The sequence below is a fragment of the Solanum verrucosum genome, unplaced genomic scaffold (assembly GCF_900185275.1).
Source record: "Solanum verrucosum unplaced genomic scaffold, falcon-dt-bn FXZP01000086.1, whole genome shotgun sequence".
Taxonomy (NCBI): domain Eukaryota; kingdom Viridiplantae; phylum Streptophyta; class Magnoliopsida; order Solanales; family Solanaceae; genus Solanum; species Solanum verrucosum.
In genome coordinates this window covers 1,271,423-1,290,985 of record NW_026020100.1, presented here as the reverse complement: position 1 = coordinate 1,290,985, position 19,563 = coordinate 1,271,423, and the positions used below count along the sequence as shown (strand labels likewise).

General features: G+C 29.7%; 1 protein-coding gene and 1 non-coding gene across 2 annotated transcripts; both read left to right on the top strand.

The window, feature by feature from the left end:
* Window positions 1–268: 268 nt before the first annotated feature.
* Window positions 269–339, top strand: TRNAG-GCC (transfer RNA glycine (anticodon GCC)). The gene has a single exon. It is a non-coding gene; the product is annotated as a tRNA-Gly (tRNA).
* A 4,395-nt stretch (window positions 340–4,734) lies between these two features.
* On the top strand, window positions 4,735–5,296 carry LOC125824922 (protein phosphatase 1 regulatory subunit INH3). Its single transcript, XM_049504266.1, has one exon. The coding sequence runs from the start codon at window positions 4,772–4,774 to the stop codon at window positions 5,159–5,161; it is 390 nt and encodes a 129-aa protein (XP_049360223.1). The 5' UTR covers window positions 4,735–4,771; the 3' UTR covers window positions 5,162–5,296.
* Window positions 5,297–19,563: the final 14,267 nt, after the last annotated feature.

Below are 19,563 nucleotides of genomic sequence, written 5' to 3'. Positions count from 1 at the left end.
TTAAACCGAATCAATCGACACACTGCTCTATTTCAAGGCAACGAGACACAAAATTCTCAGAAGAAAAAAATAACTTCATACGTGGGTTAATGAGGTAGATTATCTGTCCTTTTATTTTTGTCAAATCAATTCATTAGATATATTATCTAGAACTGCAAATTAAAAAGAATGCTAGGTCAACCTGATTTTATTTTATACAATATGAATATTTGAAATGGTAACTTGTTTATTCATATTAATATAATAAATTGAAGGTTTTAAACAAGCAGCACCAGTGGTCTAGTGGTAGAATAGTACCCTGCCACGGTACAGACCCGGGTTCGATTCCCGGCTGGTGCAAACATTTGAGTGCTGTGATGATTAATGCGCAGTTGGTGAGATTTTGGGTCTCTACCTAGTCTGATATATATTAGATGATAAAATGTCGCATCTGAGCCTCAATTTTCCCCCCCTCTTTGCTTAGTTTCTATCTAAAATTTGTCTAACTAATTAGTGAATTTATTTTACATGTTTTCTGTTGTCCCCATTAATGATTTAATATACTTGAAGAAGAAGAAAGTATTGAAAACCGTAAGAAAAAGATAAAAAAAAGAACATTCTAAGTGTTCGCACCATATGCAGATTGATTGATATTGATTGAGGAATCTAAAAAATATTCTGATATTGTTAACTGTATATGAAATTTATTCTACCTAGTCTGAAATTAGACGATAAAATATTGCATCTGAGTCTCAATTTTTTTTCCCTTTTTGCTTAGTTTCTATCTAAATTTTGTCTAACTAATTAGTGAATTTATTTTACATGTTTTATTTTATCCCAATAATGATTTAATATACTTGAAGAAGAAGAAAGCATTTAAGTCTGTAAAGACCCTTCAATTCCTAATTCCATTGATTTTAAATCTCATAGAACTATTGCTCTTGAAAATTTAGACTTAAAAGTGCTTGACCTTATTATAAGTGTTAAATCCCAGACTTGAAAGATGGATGAATTGAATTGATTTTTTTTTGCTTAAATGATATTGATAATATTTTGACTATTCTTTTATCTACTACATGCTCTAGGGATAAACTAATTTGGCACTTTATAAAATCGGGTACTTATGAGGTAAGATCGAGTTATCACCTTGCAAAAAAATTATGCATGATGAGGGATGCTAGGGGTAATATTGCTCTATCTAGTAGTCATGTTTTTTCAAAAGTTTTTTGGGATTTTTGATGGGCAATGAAATAAAAAAAATAAGCATAAACATTTTCTATGAAGATGTGTGCTTAATACAATATTATTAAGAAACGACTAAATCATGTCAATAGTGTTTGTAAAAGACGTGGTTTAAAAGATGAGACTATGGAACACATGTTTTTCAAGTGTCGGAATTCTCAAATAACTTGAAAAATGAGCCCTATTAACTGGAATGATTTTGCCAACATTACTGACTTTTCTTTGTGGTAGAATGATAAGATTAATATGGCAAAAAAATGTCTCAATTTTGCTAATGATTTGAATTTGATGGTGATGTTTATATGGCATATTTGGAAGTCTAGGATTGCTTGGAGTTTTAATAATGAATTAAGCGACTCTCCAGATATATGGCAAAAGCTTTATTTGAATATAATGAATATCTTGATATAGTGCTTGCAATTTCTTCAAATGCAAATTTCAAGAGAATTCAGACTATAAAGAAAGAGTTTCCGAAAATGAGATCTATTTATTTGTTGAAGCAAGGTTACATGTTGAATCAAAGAAGGCAGCCATTGGTTTGGTTGCTATGGATAGCAAGGGTGTATTGCTTCATGCCCAAGGATCCCAAATCCAATTTGTTGGGAAGTCTATGATTGTTGAAGCGTGTGCAATAAAAGAATATGTGGAAAAAGCTATACAACATGGATAGAGGAATGCAAAATGTTTTGTAGATGTATTGAAGAAAAACGTGAAGACTACTTGGGACATAGATGTAGTTTGTGAAGATATTTGGAATATGTCTGCATTTCTAGAGCATATCGTGTTTGTACATATTCCTAGAAGATTTAATGTTGTAGCTTTCAACGTAGTTAAGTTCTCAATTTCTTTGTTGACTGGATTTTCTTAGGGAAAGACTATTCCCAACTTGGATTTTAAATGATGCTGAACTTTTCTTTTGACATATTATGTCCATAATAAATTAATACAGTATATGACAATTTTTGGATGAAAAAAGAAACTAGTATATGAATTGGTTTTAATTTGGTGAGTGTTCACACCATATGCAAATTGATTGATATTGATTAAGGGAGCTGAAAGATATTTTTACATTGTTTATATAGATTAAGGTTTAATAATACGAGGAAAACAAATGTTTGTTAGTTAGTTGATTAAGATCATTACTTATAGATGAATTATTTGCTTCAAATAAAAGTCTTTCATTGAAATCAGGAATGTCAATAAAATGATCGTTGATTATTTTATATAATTTATATCATACTTACTTTTGTGGTTGTTTTATTTTGTAACATCAAAATTAAACTTTTTAAAATCGTCAAATCATCTTAAATTTTTTCTCGATATTCTTATAATTCGATTAATTTTTGGTGTTTTTTCAAAACGTTATATAAAGTTAAAAATAACTGTCAAAATGCGATACTTTTGTACTACTTTGACAAAAACAGTCTAGAAAGTTTTTACTATTTAAAGTATTTTTATATAATGTCTTACATTCTAATATTTATATAATATTTTAAAGTATTTTATTAAATTTTTGTATGTATAATTTTATTGATAAAGATTAAATTATAAAATTTGATGTTGAAAAAAATAAAAATAATCTTGATCATTTAATATACAAAGCTAAATATAATATGTTATTATTAAGATAGACATAAATTTTATTTTAAAAAATAATAACCGACTTGCTTCAAGCGAATTGTTTGTTAAGTATTAATACAACATTTTGTAAGTACTCTTTTTATTACCACATGGTTAGAGCCGGGAATTATTTGTTAAGTATATTAATACAAGTTACAACTTACCTATAAAAAGAACTTTGATAACTAAGCTACTAAAAATCTTTTTCAAAGTGTTCAATGAATTCATATTGATCTAACAGTAATAATATTCCTTTTGGTTTATTATACATGAGACATTGTTATATCATTTAGGGAAAAACAATTTTCTCTTAATTACGAATTTTGTCATTCTTTGCTGAGAGAAGGGATTAATAATTGCTCTTCCTATTACTTTTTTTTGGGGGGCGGGGGGGGGGGGGGGGGTTATTTAAAATTTCATTTTTTTGTTCATTATATGTATAATTTACTCTATCACCTCTATTTATTAGATATTTTTGAAAATGGAGCAATACGAAAATGAATTATTTCTTTAATAATAACAATAATAACAATATATTCAGTGTAATTTTACAAGTAGAATCTGAAATAGAGTGTACGCAAATCTTACTGATACAAAGCTGTTTTTGATAGATCACCGACTTAAAATAAAGCATATCCAAGCAGTTTGATAAATGAGATGCACAAATCAGTGGTGGACCCAGGATTTTCGTTCAGGGGGTTTGAAAAATAAAAGTATAAACGTGTAAATAAGTCTTTAGAAATGGAAACCTTGAATTCTTTTGGGTTTAAAACCAAACTTTTAGCACATTTTTTAAAGTGAATTTTTAAAAAAAAAACAGAACTGAAAATTTTTTAAAAAAATACTAAAAAAACTGAAATTAAAAAAGAAAAAAAGAAAACACTTTCATTGGGATTCGATCCGGTGACATAATGTTTAGTTTCAAGGGTACTTGCCACTATGCCATCAATTTCTCTTTGTTATTGAGGGGGTTCAAAATATATATATCTACAGAAATGCAGAAAATTTACCTTATATATACCGTGTAATTTTTTGCCGAAGGGGTTCGGGTGAACCCCCTGGATACAACGTGGGTCCGCCTCTGGCACAAATAAGGATGACAACACCAACAAAATAAAAGACAATATACAACATACGTAAGGATGAACAATATAGCAACAAAATGATATGATATTCAAAGTATAAAAAAACAATAATATCTAAAGAACAAAAAACTACGAGAATAATACTAATACCAACAATAAAAAGAGAGATCTAAGTACGACTACTATGTCTATCAAGCAGAAAACAAGAAAATACACAATTATCAATTAACTTTCTATTCTAATTCGCGACCTCCAAACACACTCACATGTAATGTCTCTCAAAAATATTGTTTTGACATAATTTTTGTAAGCTTAAGTGTTAAAATGGGAGGGAGTAATTAAAATACTCCTGTCCAACAATAGTTCTCAATTATTGACTTAACACACTCCTTAAGAAACAATAAATAATGACGAGAGGGAGTTGCTCGGATGGTAAACACCCCTCACTTCTAATCCGAAGGTTGAGAGATCGAGTCACCAACGGAGTAAAAGGGGTGGAAGCTCCTAGGGAGGGTAAAAAAAAAGAGACAATAAATAATAGGGCTATAATTACTATATTAGCTTTTGACTTTATTAAATTTAATGATTTGAAAAATATGTTAAATAATAAATACTACTAGTAGTATTTAACAGTAAGGATAAAATAAACACAAAATGTAAATTATCTCTTGATTTTTTAAGTTGGATGAGATTATTGATCAATTATTTTTAATTAAAGTGGATAACTATTTTTTTTTTGAATCAAAAGATAACTTTTATAGTTAAAACCAATTTACATTTTCTTATTTATCAGAGAGAAAACAAAGTCAGAGAAAGGGGAAAGAGACACGGCTAGAATCGGGAAAATGGCCACACGGACGAGGGAAATTGCACAGCCGGCGACTGGAACAACGACGGTAACCCTAACCCTAGGAAACCCATCGGAATCTGCACCATCATCATCATCATCATCATCACAGCAGCAACCAATCGAAACCCTAACGTTGAAACTGAAGCCAAAGAGGAGAGTATCGTGGAAACCAGGAACTGTGGACAACGAGTTCCTCAACAAGAAGAGTTCCAAGAAATGTTGCATTTTCCACAAAGAAAAGCCTTTTGATGAAGACGATAGCGATGATGACGATGCCGATGACAAAGAAAATGACCCATCAAAGAGTCATCATCATGGGGATCATTGCTGTTCTAAACAGGATCATGGAGGAGAAGCTAGTACAAGTTATTCTGAAGATCACTGATATATTTGACTTGTAAGTTTGTTGAACTTTTTGTTTAGAAGGAAAAAAATGTTATTTTTGGGGTAAATTTGTTAATTGGTATTATTGGCGATCTTCTGTTATTGGGAATCTGATTGAAACTTACGTTTCGGTGGACGTGAACTTGAACAATTGATATTAATATTACTTTCTATACTATTCGACTTGTAAGAAAGTTTTTCTTTTTTTTTAAAGGTGAATTTGAGTATTTGGTATCATTGGAGATGTTTTGTGTTTAAAGTTGGAATTTTGAGGGATTTGATTGGAATTTATGTTTCGATGAATATGAACAATTTATATTCTGCATTATGCTTGAATTTTGTTAAGGTTATCTTGGAAGAACATCCTTTCCTTTCTTATCCCAGTTAAAGTTTTTTGTGTTCTCTGTTGAGAGTCTTTTAAAGATGAGAAGAGGGATTCTTTGAAAGGGTTGTTACTCTTTGCATAAACCCGCATAAGCACCAGTTTCTAAACCCAATAAAGATGAAGGATCCCGGAACAAGTAGAAATGAAAGGAGGAAAGATCACTCTATTTTAAGCGAGACAAACATAAAAGGAGGAAAGGTCACTCAACAAATGAAATTGCTGAAGCATTTACCTTTGAACTATTTGAAAGCTATCCAACTTGAGGTATGAGAGTATGGAGGGTTGTGTATTGATGGCCATGAGGAGGGTTGTGATAGGTGGACAGTCGGTGAAAAGATAATTTGATTACTCTTCATTAGGATGTGTCCATTACTCTATTTAGCATGCAGAATGGAGTTGAATAGAGTAGAACTGACACAATGTATTCATATAGTTGACCCTAACTAATATAAGATTGAGCAAATTTGGGGTGTGGGGGAGAGGAGTTGGAGCAGTTCATTAAGCCAATCCAACTTCTATAAATTAGACTATATCAAGCTTGTGTTTCAAGTCCAGGGGATTCAACACTTGTATATCATGCATTTTATTATTTTTGGCTTGTAATATACATGTATAATAAGTAAATGTTTTGAGCAAGGGGTATCATATGAATCCCCTTGCTTTAATGTGGCTCTGCCACTGTGTAAGTGTTCTTTGATAGACGTTTTCTTTTATCGAAAATGACAATCGAGACCAGAAATATTGTTAGTGAATCTGCCTATTTAGAGTTGATATCTGAACTTGTATGGTTTCAAGTGAACCTAGTCTTGTTAGCCCGTTTATGTCTCATTACCTTTGTTGTACTATGCATCACAAAGAAGTTGATGAATCTTTGGAGCTGAAGCATTGTCGTGGAGTTTTAATAAGAGAACTGTGCGTCCAAGAGATTGAATTTTATGAGTCACTCTTTTTAATGTGAAGAACTGCTCTAAGCACATACCCCAATAAGAAAGGCAATAAAATGAAGGAAAGAAAGAAAATAAACTAGCAGAAAATTCTGTGAATCACCAGGATCATTAAACCCCAAGTTATTTGAAGGATTTTACATTTTGTTTCCAGATTTCCAAAACTTTTTTCAATTTAACCTTCCCCTTTTTGCTGTATAGAGCCATAATATTGCTGGTTTGAGTATGCATTATGAATGAAGGGTATCTCGTGTTTCTCTTGGTTTCTTTATTACTCGGAGATCAAAAGTTTTTCTATGGTTTGTGAAAACATGTATACGCTAAATGTAAATGTACTTTTTTAGAAAAACTTTTCTGGCATCTCAATGATATGCCAAAGGAATTTGGTTACATGTTCAAGATATAAAAAGTCTGAAAGATGTACACACCTTATTTGATTTCCTCATCTCGTTCAGATGATATAGACTTGGTAACTTTATAGCTTCTATGATCTTTTTTGTGTACATTGATGCACTTCCTTGGTGCTTTTGTTGATCAATAAAATACTTTTAATTTTTAGTAAAGTATAAGAAAAAGTTTTGCACTATCTTCCAATTTTTCCAATTTGAAATCTTGGTATTAGAAATTGGAATGAATTAGAGGGTGGTATCCTAATTCAGCAACCACAGTGAAGATGCTAATGTAATAAATGCAGACAGCTTACAGAAGGTTGCTCGAAAACCTGTATAAAGGATTTTTTATGTTGAGCAATCTTATGTATGCTCTACTTGGCCTCCTGGATGAGATAATAGAGTTATCAAACAGCCTTGATCATCTGTCAGAAACTTTTTGATCAGATTATTAACAAATTAGTAATTCAAACAGCCTTAATCATCTTGATCAGATGATGGAAGTAATGTATAAACCAAATGATTTGAAATAAAACAAAGATAAGGACGCCAGCAGCACCTTTTTGATTGTCTTAATAACTGAATTAGACGGAAGAATTCAAATCAATTTTAAACGAGACATACATTAAAGGAGGAAAGACTACTCAATAAAAGAAATTGCCAAAAGATTTTCCTTTTGAACTATTTGAAAGTTATCTAACTTGAGTTACTAGAGTATGGGCGGTTGTGGTTTTGATGGCCAAAAGGAGGCTTGTGGTAGGTTGACAGTCGATGTGAAGATGGTTTGATGATTTTTTTCATTTTAGGATGTGCCCATCTAAGTATGCCGAAATGTATTTGATAGAACTGATACAATGGATTCATATAGTTGCCCCAACTAATATAGGTTTGAGGTTGATTGAATGAAATTTGTGTGTGCGCGCGTGGGATGGGGTGTTCTTTGACAGATGTTTTCTTTAATCAAAATGTTTCTGTCAAGGTCGGAAATATTGTTATAGAATCTGCCTAATTAGTGTTGATATCTGGACTTGTATGGTTCAGAGGTGAACCTATTCTTGTTAGCCCATTTGTATCTGATTGCCTTTTGCTGTATTAAGCACCACAAAGAAGTTGATGAACTGAAGCATTGTCGTGGAGTTTGATAAGAGAACTATGTGCCGAAGAGTGTGCATTATATGATTCACTATTTTAATGTAAAGAACCGCTACAAGCACAATTCCTGATAAGAGAAAAAGGGGAACTTCTGTGAATCACAGATTCACTATTTTAATGTAAAAAACTAGTGATTTGAAGGATTTTGCATTTCAGAACCTTTTTTCAATTTAACCTTCCCTTTTTTTTGCTGTATAGAGCCTTAATTATTGCTGGTGTGTGTATTCATTATGAGTGAAGGGCATCTCATGTTTTTCGTGTTTTCTTTAGTACTTGGATATCAGGATATCATAAATTTTTCTATGATTTATGCAAACATTTATACAGTTGCTTGGTTTCATGATCAAGATTTAATTTGGAATTCTGAAAGATGTACACACCTAATTTGATTTCCTCATCTTGTTCAGATGATATAGGCTTTCTAACTTTATATGTTGTGTGTACATGGATGCACTTTCTTGGTGCTTTTGTTGATCAATAAAATATTTTTAGTGAACATCTTCCAACATGGTGGTAGCCTAATACAACAACCATAGTGAAGATGCTAATTTGATAAAAGCATTGGGCGATGCTTTACTAAGATCAAACCAATTTCCTGTGTCTTATGAGCTACAACATTAGCTATGTTATGAGCTACTACATTAAACCTTCTAGGAATTTACAATATGCAGACTTATTTCAAATATCTTTACAAACTACATCCATGTCCTAAGTAGCCTTCACGTTTTTTCTTCAATATAATCTATACACCTTTCGTACATGCATCGAGTTGTGCTCAAGCTTGTCCTGATACCAGTCAGTAACAATATTTAAATGAGGAAACATATATCGACAAACTCATTATGAGTTTTATAACGGTATACCATTGTGCTTGTCGATTATAAAAAAATAATGGGAAAATGCATAAGTACCCCCCAACCTATGCCCGAAATCCCAGAGACACACCTAACTTTTACTAAGGTCCTATTACCCCCCCCCCCCCGGAACTTAATTTATCTATAATATTCTACCCCTTTTCGGCCTACGTGGCACTATCCTTGAAAAAAATGTCAACATGCGCTGGACCCACAAGATAGTGCCACGTAGGCCAAAAAGGGGTAGAATATTACATATAAAATAAGTTCGGAGGGTAATAGGACCTTAGTAAAGGTTAGGTGTGTCTCTGGGATTTCGGATATAGGCTGGGGGGTACTTATGCATTTTCCCAAAAATAATTAGTATGAGATGAATTGATGGATTTATGAAACAAAAAAAGTCATTTATAAATAATATTTTTCTCCATCTAAATATTTACACCATTAAGAGAAATGTTGAGTTAAGCATAAACCAAGTAAGAAAAAAAGAAAGAAAAACAAAAGATGGCAGGGGAATCAAACTGTTTTTGAATAAAAGATGAAAAAGAACAAGAGTATTAACCGGACAACTTATCTTATTTTTAAAATTACAAATTTTATATTTTATAATTTAATAAAGTAAATATCATATGGGCGACTGATGATGTAGGTAGTGGTGTTAATAAGACGGTTTGGTCGGTTACTTTTTAAAAATTATACCATCTCAATTTTTAGGTATTTTATAATGTATAATCAAAATTAAATCTTTTAAAATCATCCCAATCATATCGGTTTCTCTTCGATATCGGTACAGTTCGGTTAATTTTCGATTTTTTACTTTTAAAATATGACCTCAAAATATATTATTATTAAAATATTTCTTTCGCAAGTATATTCTTGAAGAAACACTTCAATTTTTCATCAAGAAGTCAAGAATGTAAAATCTTGTTGCCGTATTGTTTGATCTTAAACATTTAATAGGAGTGCTTGCATAGATTTGTAGATTTATTTGATAGAGTATCTATTATAGTATCTTTTAATTTTAAATCTAATTAATTAGAGGGTAAAGATCCAAAGTCGTTCAGTCACTATAGGTCTAGGACCTAGGTTATATTTATATATGAAAAAATGTTATTAAATTTATTTATATATTAAATTTAACATAAAGTGAATATATAAAATATATTTACATGCACGTAAGTTATTAAGCTCGATTTAGAAATTTTTTATTTTTTTTATAAATTAAAATTTTATATCGCATATCCAAATAAAACTTCAACTTCATTACATAATTTCATTTTGCCACCAAAAAGGGTCCTAAGGCAAACCCATGAAAATACCACTTATTTATAATATATCAAAGATAAATGGACACTACACGACTTTATTGCATTGGAAAAGACAATTCAATAATTACCTCCCTTTTAAATCATTGTACGTTAGATAATAATGTCCATAGGATCTGTGTTTCCTGAAAAATTTTAACATGACAGTGGCACAATCAACAAAAGATCGGTGAGACTCTATTAACTTTTTGACACATGAATAAATGGGTCATATATCTACTTTAAAACTATAATGGTATCACTAATAAAAGAGAGAAAATATATTTATACAATAAATAAATTGAGTTGAACATACACAAAAAAATGCAAGAGAAATTAAAACGTGGGTTTACTTCTTCTTTATTTTAATATTTTGAGATTATATTGAATATGTTATGTAGTTATATGTTGGTTTGACAAATTTATTTTGATATGGTATTTTTTCTACGTAATATAATTTGTATTTTTATTTTCATCACCGTTACTTTTCTACTTTTTTTTTTTGATAAAATAGTAATTAAAATTTTGTGGAATACGTTTAATTTATTTTATTTTAAAAATATATTTTATTTTTTTGTTAATTTTTTTAAATAATGATTTATTTAAGTTAAAGATGACTAGATTTAGAGAGAAAAAATCAAGATCTGAAAAATTAATCTTTATTTCTTTTCAACATTGGTGTAACTTTTTTTCTAACATCAGCAAAAATGTTTTTTAAAAAATAAAAAATTATAGATTCAGTTTGAACATCAAAATATGTATTTTTGATTTACCATCCTTTGATTTTATAAAAATATTGAGAAAGAAAATTTAAAATTTAATTTTTCAACAAGTATAAAATATGGATCCACAATCATTTTTTATTTTATTATTATATATTTAGTGAAATGTATTATTTCTGATGGGATTGAGATTAATTATAAAATTTATTTTACTTTTTGTTATTTTTGTTCTAGGTTTATAAAAATTCTTCAAATTAACATAAACCACAATAATAATAACATATCCAATGTAATCTCAAAATTAATATAATATTAACAACTAAAAAAGAAAAGCAGCAAATGCACATATTATTTCTCTTGTATTTAACTCAATTTGTTGTGTAAATATATTTTCTCTCTCTTGTTAGTGATAGCATTTTTGCTTTAAAGTAGTTAAATGACCCACTTATTCACATGTCAAAAAGTTAATGGTGCCTCACACACCTTTTGTTGGTTGAGCCTCTACCATAATAAATTTTTTCGTGTTTCCTCCCCTGCGCTAGCTAACAATTTTTTGGTGTACAAAAGTCAAATTATAATTAAAATTGTGTCGTACTACGCATATACCATTCACTAGTTATTTGAGCCCGTGGTAGCACGAGTCCAATTATGTTGTTTTTATTCTAATTTATGTGAAATTAATAGAATAAAGTGTTGATCAAATGTTAATATGGTTTTTTTAGATATTTTTAAGTTGTTAATTATTGTGATTTATAATTTATTTTACGTAAATTTTAAATAATATTATGTGTTCTCCCTCTCTTCAAATTTATGTGGCACTAATAAGATTTCGAGAGTCACCCCATTTTTTTTATATATCTTTTAATTTTTTAAATTATTAATTATTGTGATTTATATTACTTTTTACGTAATTTTCAAATCATGTATGTTACTTATTCTTTCCCAATTTATGCATCAGTCATGGAATTTTGAGAGTCAATCCAATGTTTTATATGCCTTTTAAATATTTTAAATATTTTAAATTGTTAATTATTGTGATTGATGATAACTTTTTCGGAAGTTTCAAATAATATATGTTATTATCTCTCTTTCAATTTGTGACCCTAATAAAATTTTGAGTGTCACTCAAATTTTGTATGTCCTTCAAATATTTAAAGTTGTTAATTATTTTGATTTATAGTATTTTTACGTAGTTTTTAAACAATTTACATTATTTTATTTGTCGCAATTTATGTGGCACAAATAAAATTTCAAGAGTCAACCAATTTTTTTATGTGTTTTTAAATATTTCATTATTAATTATTGGAAACTCCCTTTTTAAATAAATCAATTAAAAGATTTAACCAAGCAAATTATAAATTTGTCACACATTAGTTACTCTAATAATTTAAAACTGAAACAGTAAGTGGTACTCTTTTGAATGACTTCAAATTTGGGAGAAAATTTGGCAAATAGTGTTTGTCAATATAATTTGTTATTATTTGATAAATATTCCAAATTTTCAAATTTTAGAAAAAAACTAGTATTTGAGTCAAATCTCATTATTTGGAAACTTTTAAAAATTTAAATTCCACACCAAACTTTTATCCTTTATAAAAACACCCTCTATAGTATTTATTTGCGTTGTATTATATATTTTTTTATGTGAACTCCAAAGCAGTGATAAAATATTCACTGAATATGAAAGTGATGATATGATTGCTGATGAAAATGACGAACAATCAGCTTAGGGTAATAAAGTCATGTGTTTCGTCTACTTCATGAACACTACTTGTTATTTGCTGCAACGAATATCCAATTGGCTTGTTGCAGAAGTCATGAATCTTGTTACGTCAGCGTTTCTATCTTGTTATGTAATACAAACATATGATTAATTTTGATAGTTTTTATAAAACTTCATATTCATTGAAAAAGTGAAATATATTTCTCAATATTAAGGCCAAACACATGGTGAAATTTCACTCAAATAATATTTATAAAAAATATTAGGAAATCTATGGTCAAACGCTAGCTAAATAAAATCGAAAATCTATAGGAAAAAAAATTAAGTGGGAGGTAAAAGTTGAGTAAAAAAACTGAAGTAACAAATGAATAGGAAATGGGCCCCACATCGGCAGTAAAGGTGCATGAGTCTTTGGTATTTCCTTTGACGAAGAGCTGCTTACCGTAGCCTCTTGCATATATACTTAGATAATGGTGTCCGTGCTATGCACGGGCCCAATAATATAAATGGTTTGGGGCTAATAACGGAGTTTTTGAAGCGATTTCTTGCGTGGATAAAGGAATAAGTTATTTTATCACAAATCTTTACTTTCTTTGACACTATTAAAATGGACCCAATATATGTTATTTTTGTTGTCTCAATTTATGTGACACAAATAAAATTTGGAGAGTCATCCAAATTTTCATATTTTTTAAAAAAATGTTTTAAGTTATTAATTATTGTGATTTATAATATTTTTATGTAACTTTCAAATAACCTATATTACTGGTCACTTTGTCCTAATTTATGTGATATGGATAAAATTACAAAATTAACCCTTTTAAAATGTCTTTTAGATATTTTAAGTTGTTAATTATTATTATTAATAATACTTTTTTGATAATTTTAAAATGATATGTGTTATTTTTTCTGTCCCAATATATGTGAGCCTGATAGAATTCTAAGAGTGAACCTATTTTATTATATAGCTTTTAAATATTTTAATTTGGTAATTATTGTAATTTTTAATGCTTTTTAAGTCATTTATAAATGATAGATGTTGCTTTCTTTGTCCCATTTTATATAGTATAAATAAAATTCCCAAAACCAACTCAATTTTTAATATATATATTTTAAATATTTTAAATTATTAATTATTGCATTTATAATATTAAAATAAAATTAAATAGAAAATGTACAAAACTTATCAGCCTAAAAAATGACCACAATAATTCGAAGCCTACAGAAAGCAATAAGGTTATACGAAATTTTAAATACTTAATATATATTACTCCGTTTGTCTCAATGTATGTAGCATAGATAAAATTTTAAGAGTCAATCAAATGTTGTTAATTTTAAGATTTACAATACATTTTACGTAGTTTTCAATAATTTCACATTAAATAATACATATTACTACTTTTGTCTCATTTTATGTGACATTGATAGATTAATTTTAAGAATCAGTCAATTTCTTTTTTTTTTTGTGTTTTTTTAATAAATATTTTAAGTTGTCAATTATCACGATTTATTATATTTTATACATAATTTGTAACGATAGATTAATTTCAAGAATCAATCGAATTTTTTTATATGTTTTTATTTTTGAAATATTTTATGTTGTCAATTATCATAATTTATAGTATTTTTACGATAGATTCACTTCAAGAATCAGTGGAATTTTTTGTATTTTTTTCAAAACATATTTTATGTTGTCAATTATCATGATTTATAGTATTTACACGCAATTTTTAAATATAAAAAACACACAAAAAAAAGACAAATAAATTAAAATGGACCCAATATATGTTATTTTTGTTGTTTCAATTTATGTGACACAAATAAAATTTGGAGAGTCATCGAAATTTTCATATTTTTTTTTAAAATGTTTTAAGTTATTAATTATTGTGATTAGTGGTGTTAAATTGTCCAATAATATAAATTTTAGAGGTACAATCATAAAAGAAGAATGTACAACACTATATAAGCACATGTAACACTTGTCATGTGCTAAGTAGTAGATATTCCCACTTATTATATATAAGTAATAAGTAATATATTAGAATAGAATTTTTTTTTTCTCTCACTAACTCAACTTGGTGAATCCATATTTGCAGATAAGCTCACCAAGTGAAAGTTCTTAAATTTTAATTATTTTTTTAGTCTTAATTTTTGCTTAAATGGTTCTCAGTATCCACAGATTTTGCTTTCTAAATTTCATTAAACATAGGGAGAACGGAACTGTGAGGAGATTACAAATTGACGAATTGTTTTTCCGCCAACAAGGTAAAAGTTAAAGTTGATAGTGAAACCATTTGAGTATTCCCTTTTTTGGTGACTAAAGGGCAATTTCTTTTTGGTTTAGTTATAGTGATTCAAAGGACAAAAAAGATATTAGTAGTACTATTTTGACGATAAAAAAGACATTTAATTTGTTTGACACTTGCTAATTTTAGGAGAGCTTTTTTCAAACAATTAATACATATATAGTTATATATATAGTCTTTTAACTATCACGATTTTTTTAGGGGCAAACACATCGTTGAGAAGGAGCTAGCGTTTGTTATAATCATGTTACCCGTCTTCTATTTTGTGGACTTTACTTTCCTCATTCTCAGAATTTCACAAGAGAATACTTGCAACACTATCCAATGGTTCATGTTCTATCAAATTTATCTGTCGTTAGTTCATGTTTTTAAGTAGTGAATTAATCAGTATTGGTCACTTTAATTTGTAGATTGATGATGTTCCACTTGAGAATGTGTCCGCTATGATTGGTGACTATGATATTTGTGTGGTTAAAAACTTCGAAATGAACTCTGATGTCATCTCTCGTGCCAAGAACATGAAGCTCATAATGCAATTTGGAGTTGGGCTCGATGGTCAACTTTCTTTAATTTTTCTCCCTATTTTTCCCTTCTAGTTTAGTTATTACCCAAATTTATTGGGGTAACGAAATTTTGTTTCACTAATTTTTTTTTAATTGTTATAATTATTATATAGGTGTTGACACAAATGCTGCGACAAAACAAGGAATAAAGGTGGCTAAAATTTCAAGTGGCGAATCTGAAAATGCTGCTTCATGTGCTGAAATGGCCATATATCTCATTTTGGCTCTTTTGCGTAAACAACATCAAATGGAAATTGCTGTGAACCATAAAAGGCTTGGGGAGCCAATTGGTGACACCTTGTTAGGGAAAATTGTGAGCTTCCCTTTCTAATTTTTTACTAGGGATGTAAACAGAACGGGACAAATCAAGTTTTGACCCGCCTACAAATTAATACTTCCTCCGTCCCTATTTAGTTGTTCACTTTAGAAATGACACACATATTAAGGCAACAATGATTAGCATAGTGAAGTTACAACTTTGCCCTTATTAATTATGATTCCAAAATAAATTTATTCAAGATAACTAATCAATGTTGGGGGAGGTTTAAATTTTCAAGAAGTTTAAATGAGGGTAATTAATAGGAATTTTTTTTTTGTCATTTCTTGATTTGTCAAAATGGACAAGTAAATAGGGACATCTAAAAGAGGAAATATGGACAAGTAAATAGGGACAGAGGGAGTAGTAGTTATACATCTGTACGACTAAACTAATGCACATTCTCACCTTAATTTTTTACTTAGTATGGTCTATCGAATTAAAAATGAGTAAAATTAATTTATTCAAGCAAGACTTAAGACATTAATTATATATTTTTCCATGATCTGCTTAATTAATTGTTTAATTAGGTGCTTATCACGGGTTTTGGAAACATTGGAGTGCATCTGGCAAAACGTTTGCGTCCATTTGATGTGAAAATAATTGCTACCAAAAGGAGTTGAGAGGTAATTAATCAAGAGAATATTAATTATTGTTAATTAGTACTAGAGATTATTTAACATTAAATAATATTTAAATTATAAATCCATGTATGCTAATTTAATTTCCAGGATTATGCATTGGGATTAATGGTACTAATTATAATTATGATGACCTGGTTGATGAGAGAGGAAGCCACGATGATATCTTAAAGTTTGCAAGCAAAGCTGATATTGTTGTCTGCTGTTTGCCTATGACTACTGAAACGGTAAGACTCTTAGTTCTCATTTATTTTTATTAAGATTTTTTAAGATAATAACTAGTGTTCATTGAGTGATCATATGATAATTCAATTCGATATATGCTTAATTAAAGTATGTTGGTCACTTGCAGATTGGCATAGTGAATAATGATTTCATATCCGCGATGAAAAAGGTATGTTTTCTTCGTCATGATACTACAAGATCAAATTTCATTGCCATCCTTTATCAAGACAAAAATTCTAATTAGTAATGTCATGAAAAAAAAACTTATTAGGTTCGCTCTTGAGATAAACAAATAAAAAGGATATATCATTACACTTTTGATCCCTCAGTTATTACTTGTAATATTTGTGCACATATTTAACCTTCGATTAATTAGTCATGTTTTTGGTTCCTTTAATAGAAAAAAAGTGTGATTAATGAGTTTCTTTATTGGTTAATGCAGGGTGCCCTTTTAATTAATATAGGTCGAGGTGGTGGTTTAGATTATGAGGCTGTTTATAATAATCTTAAATTGGGACATTTGGGAGGATTAGGAATTGATGTTGCTTGGACTGAACCATTTGATCCTCTTAATCCAATTCTTCAACTTCCTAATGTTATAATTACACCTCATGTTGCTGGTGTCACTCAATCCTCCTTTAGATACATGGCCAAAGTATGTCTCATTCCATCTATATGTACTTTCATCTGTTTCAAATTATCTGTCGTGACTCGTGATTTTTAAAAACAGTTAACTCAAATTGTCAATTTTAGAAGTCCAAGACAAAATGACTTGTTTTCCCTACTTTATTTTTAATGGTAATTGTTCTTGAAAATCACACGCACCTCGAATAAATATTTAACGAAGAGAGATTATATTTTAAAACATAAATAAAGGTAAAAAATAATTTTTTTTTAATATAAACAAACCTCTCCTGATTGATTTTTTCTTATGGAGTACTGTGGTTGTATAAAAGAAACACGACAGGTATTTTGAGGCGAAGAAAATATATATCTATATTCTTGTATCTGATACATGAAAATTTTAAATTATAGGTTGTTGGGGACGTTGCTCTTCAACTCCATGCAGGAAAAACGTCTTATATTGGAATAGAAATCGTCAACTGAAGCAGTATACTAAAGAATTATTCTTTATATCATGTACTTTGAAATATAGACATATCATCTACTAATTTAGGCAGAGATGGATTCAGGATTTGGAGGTTGTGGGTGCCACATAGTCCAAATAGGATAAACGGATCGGTTTGTTCAATTTTGGGCTTCGATTCGCGTTTTATATCTTTTCAATTCATACAGACTAATGATCGAATATGCAGATTTCTTTAGCAATATTTTTTTCTAGATTCTGAAATTAAATATTCTTAAACAGTTCATTCGTTTTCTAACAAGATTAAGGCCCTTGTATTCTAAAACTTTGAGAAAAAAAAGTGATTTTTCAGATAAGAAAGTTGAACATGTATAAATCATCTAATATTATCATCTCAATATATTTATACTTGGTCTTTGTGTATTTTTATAGATATTTAGCTGTGAAAAAAAATCAAGAATCATAGCTTCAACACAATTATCTTCACTTAACGCGGATATTAGGAACATGTTAAAATAAATGTTAAACTTAAAAGTAAATATATATATTTTCTTATTAATATGTATGTGATGTTTTAAAATTTAATACTCACTAATATAAAATATGAATGCATATACATAACAACAACAACGAAAACCTAGCAAGACATATCTTTTCTTAAAAAAACTAAAAATCAATTAATGCAAAAAAGAGTTAATTTAAATTAATAAACAATACTAACAATTTTTATTTTTTTTTAAAACCATTTTCGGTCCACAGCTGGACCTATTTTATTAACTAAATAACAGAGGAAACTAGTTCCTTACAGTTTAGGCCCAAATGGTCCTTCCCAAAAAAAACAAAACAAGGAATCAAAAGGTTTGCTAATCTAGACATTGTTCAAAGAGGTGTTCTAGACTCTTCTCAAACTCGACGAGAAGCTGGAGCGTCGCTTGAATTTCCAGCTCCATCCATGGTTGTAGGCGCCATCTTTCCATGGTAAGTTTCTACGCTTTCTTGCCTTCATCTTTTATCTCCTCCGATCTGACTGGGGTTCACTTCAGGTGGGCTGATTTCATCCTTGATGAGTTGAAGATCCATCTTCTTAAGTTCACCCTCCCTCTATTTTCCTTTCCTTCCCTTCCCTTCTATTTATCACTGTAACCAACTGTCTGCCGTGCCGATATAGATCTTCGTGTTCTTCAATGTTGACGTTTGGTTCGAGCTGCTGTGTTGGGAGGCTCCATCTTCTTTTTGGTGTAACTTGCTGGTAGCCAGGATCACTAGCAAGGTTACATATTTCCTTTGTCCTCTCTTTGGCAATGATACTTGTGCTGTTAATTTTGAGCTTGTGTAATATGAGACTTGTTTTATGTTTATCACTGTTGCGTGCCTGCTCTTCCCTCTTCCCCTGTTATTTCTGATCCCTATCATTGTATATTTATTTTCCTAGTCCTAATTCTGAGGTTAGGAATTTGTGCTTTGTCAATGTTTATACACTTTCTTATGTTTGCTGGTAACTCGTTAAAGCTGTGATACTCCTTCTTCTCTTGTGAGTCTATGACTTCATTCGTCAAAGCATCTGTTACTGTGTTACCCTCCCTGAATGTGTGAATTACTTGTCTTTGCATTGAATGGAGTTTGACCCTTATATCTTCTATTAGCTCTATTAGTTCCCATGGGACCTTCCATTGCTTGTTAATCATTTTCTTGAGTGCTAAAGAATCTGTTTCGATCGTCATTCCTTTTAGACCGTAAGACTGACAGATTCCAAAGCTTCCTTAATTGCCAATGTTTCTGCTTCTGTATTGGA

Coding starts and splice junctions, on each gene's coding strand:
- LOC125824922 (XM_049504266.1), top strand. CDS start 4,772: ATGGCCACACGGACGAGGGAAATTGCACAGCCGGCGACTGGAACAACG.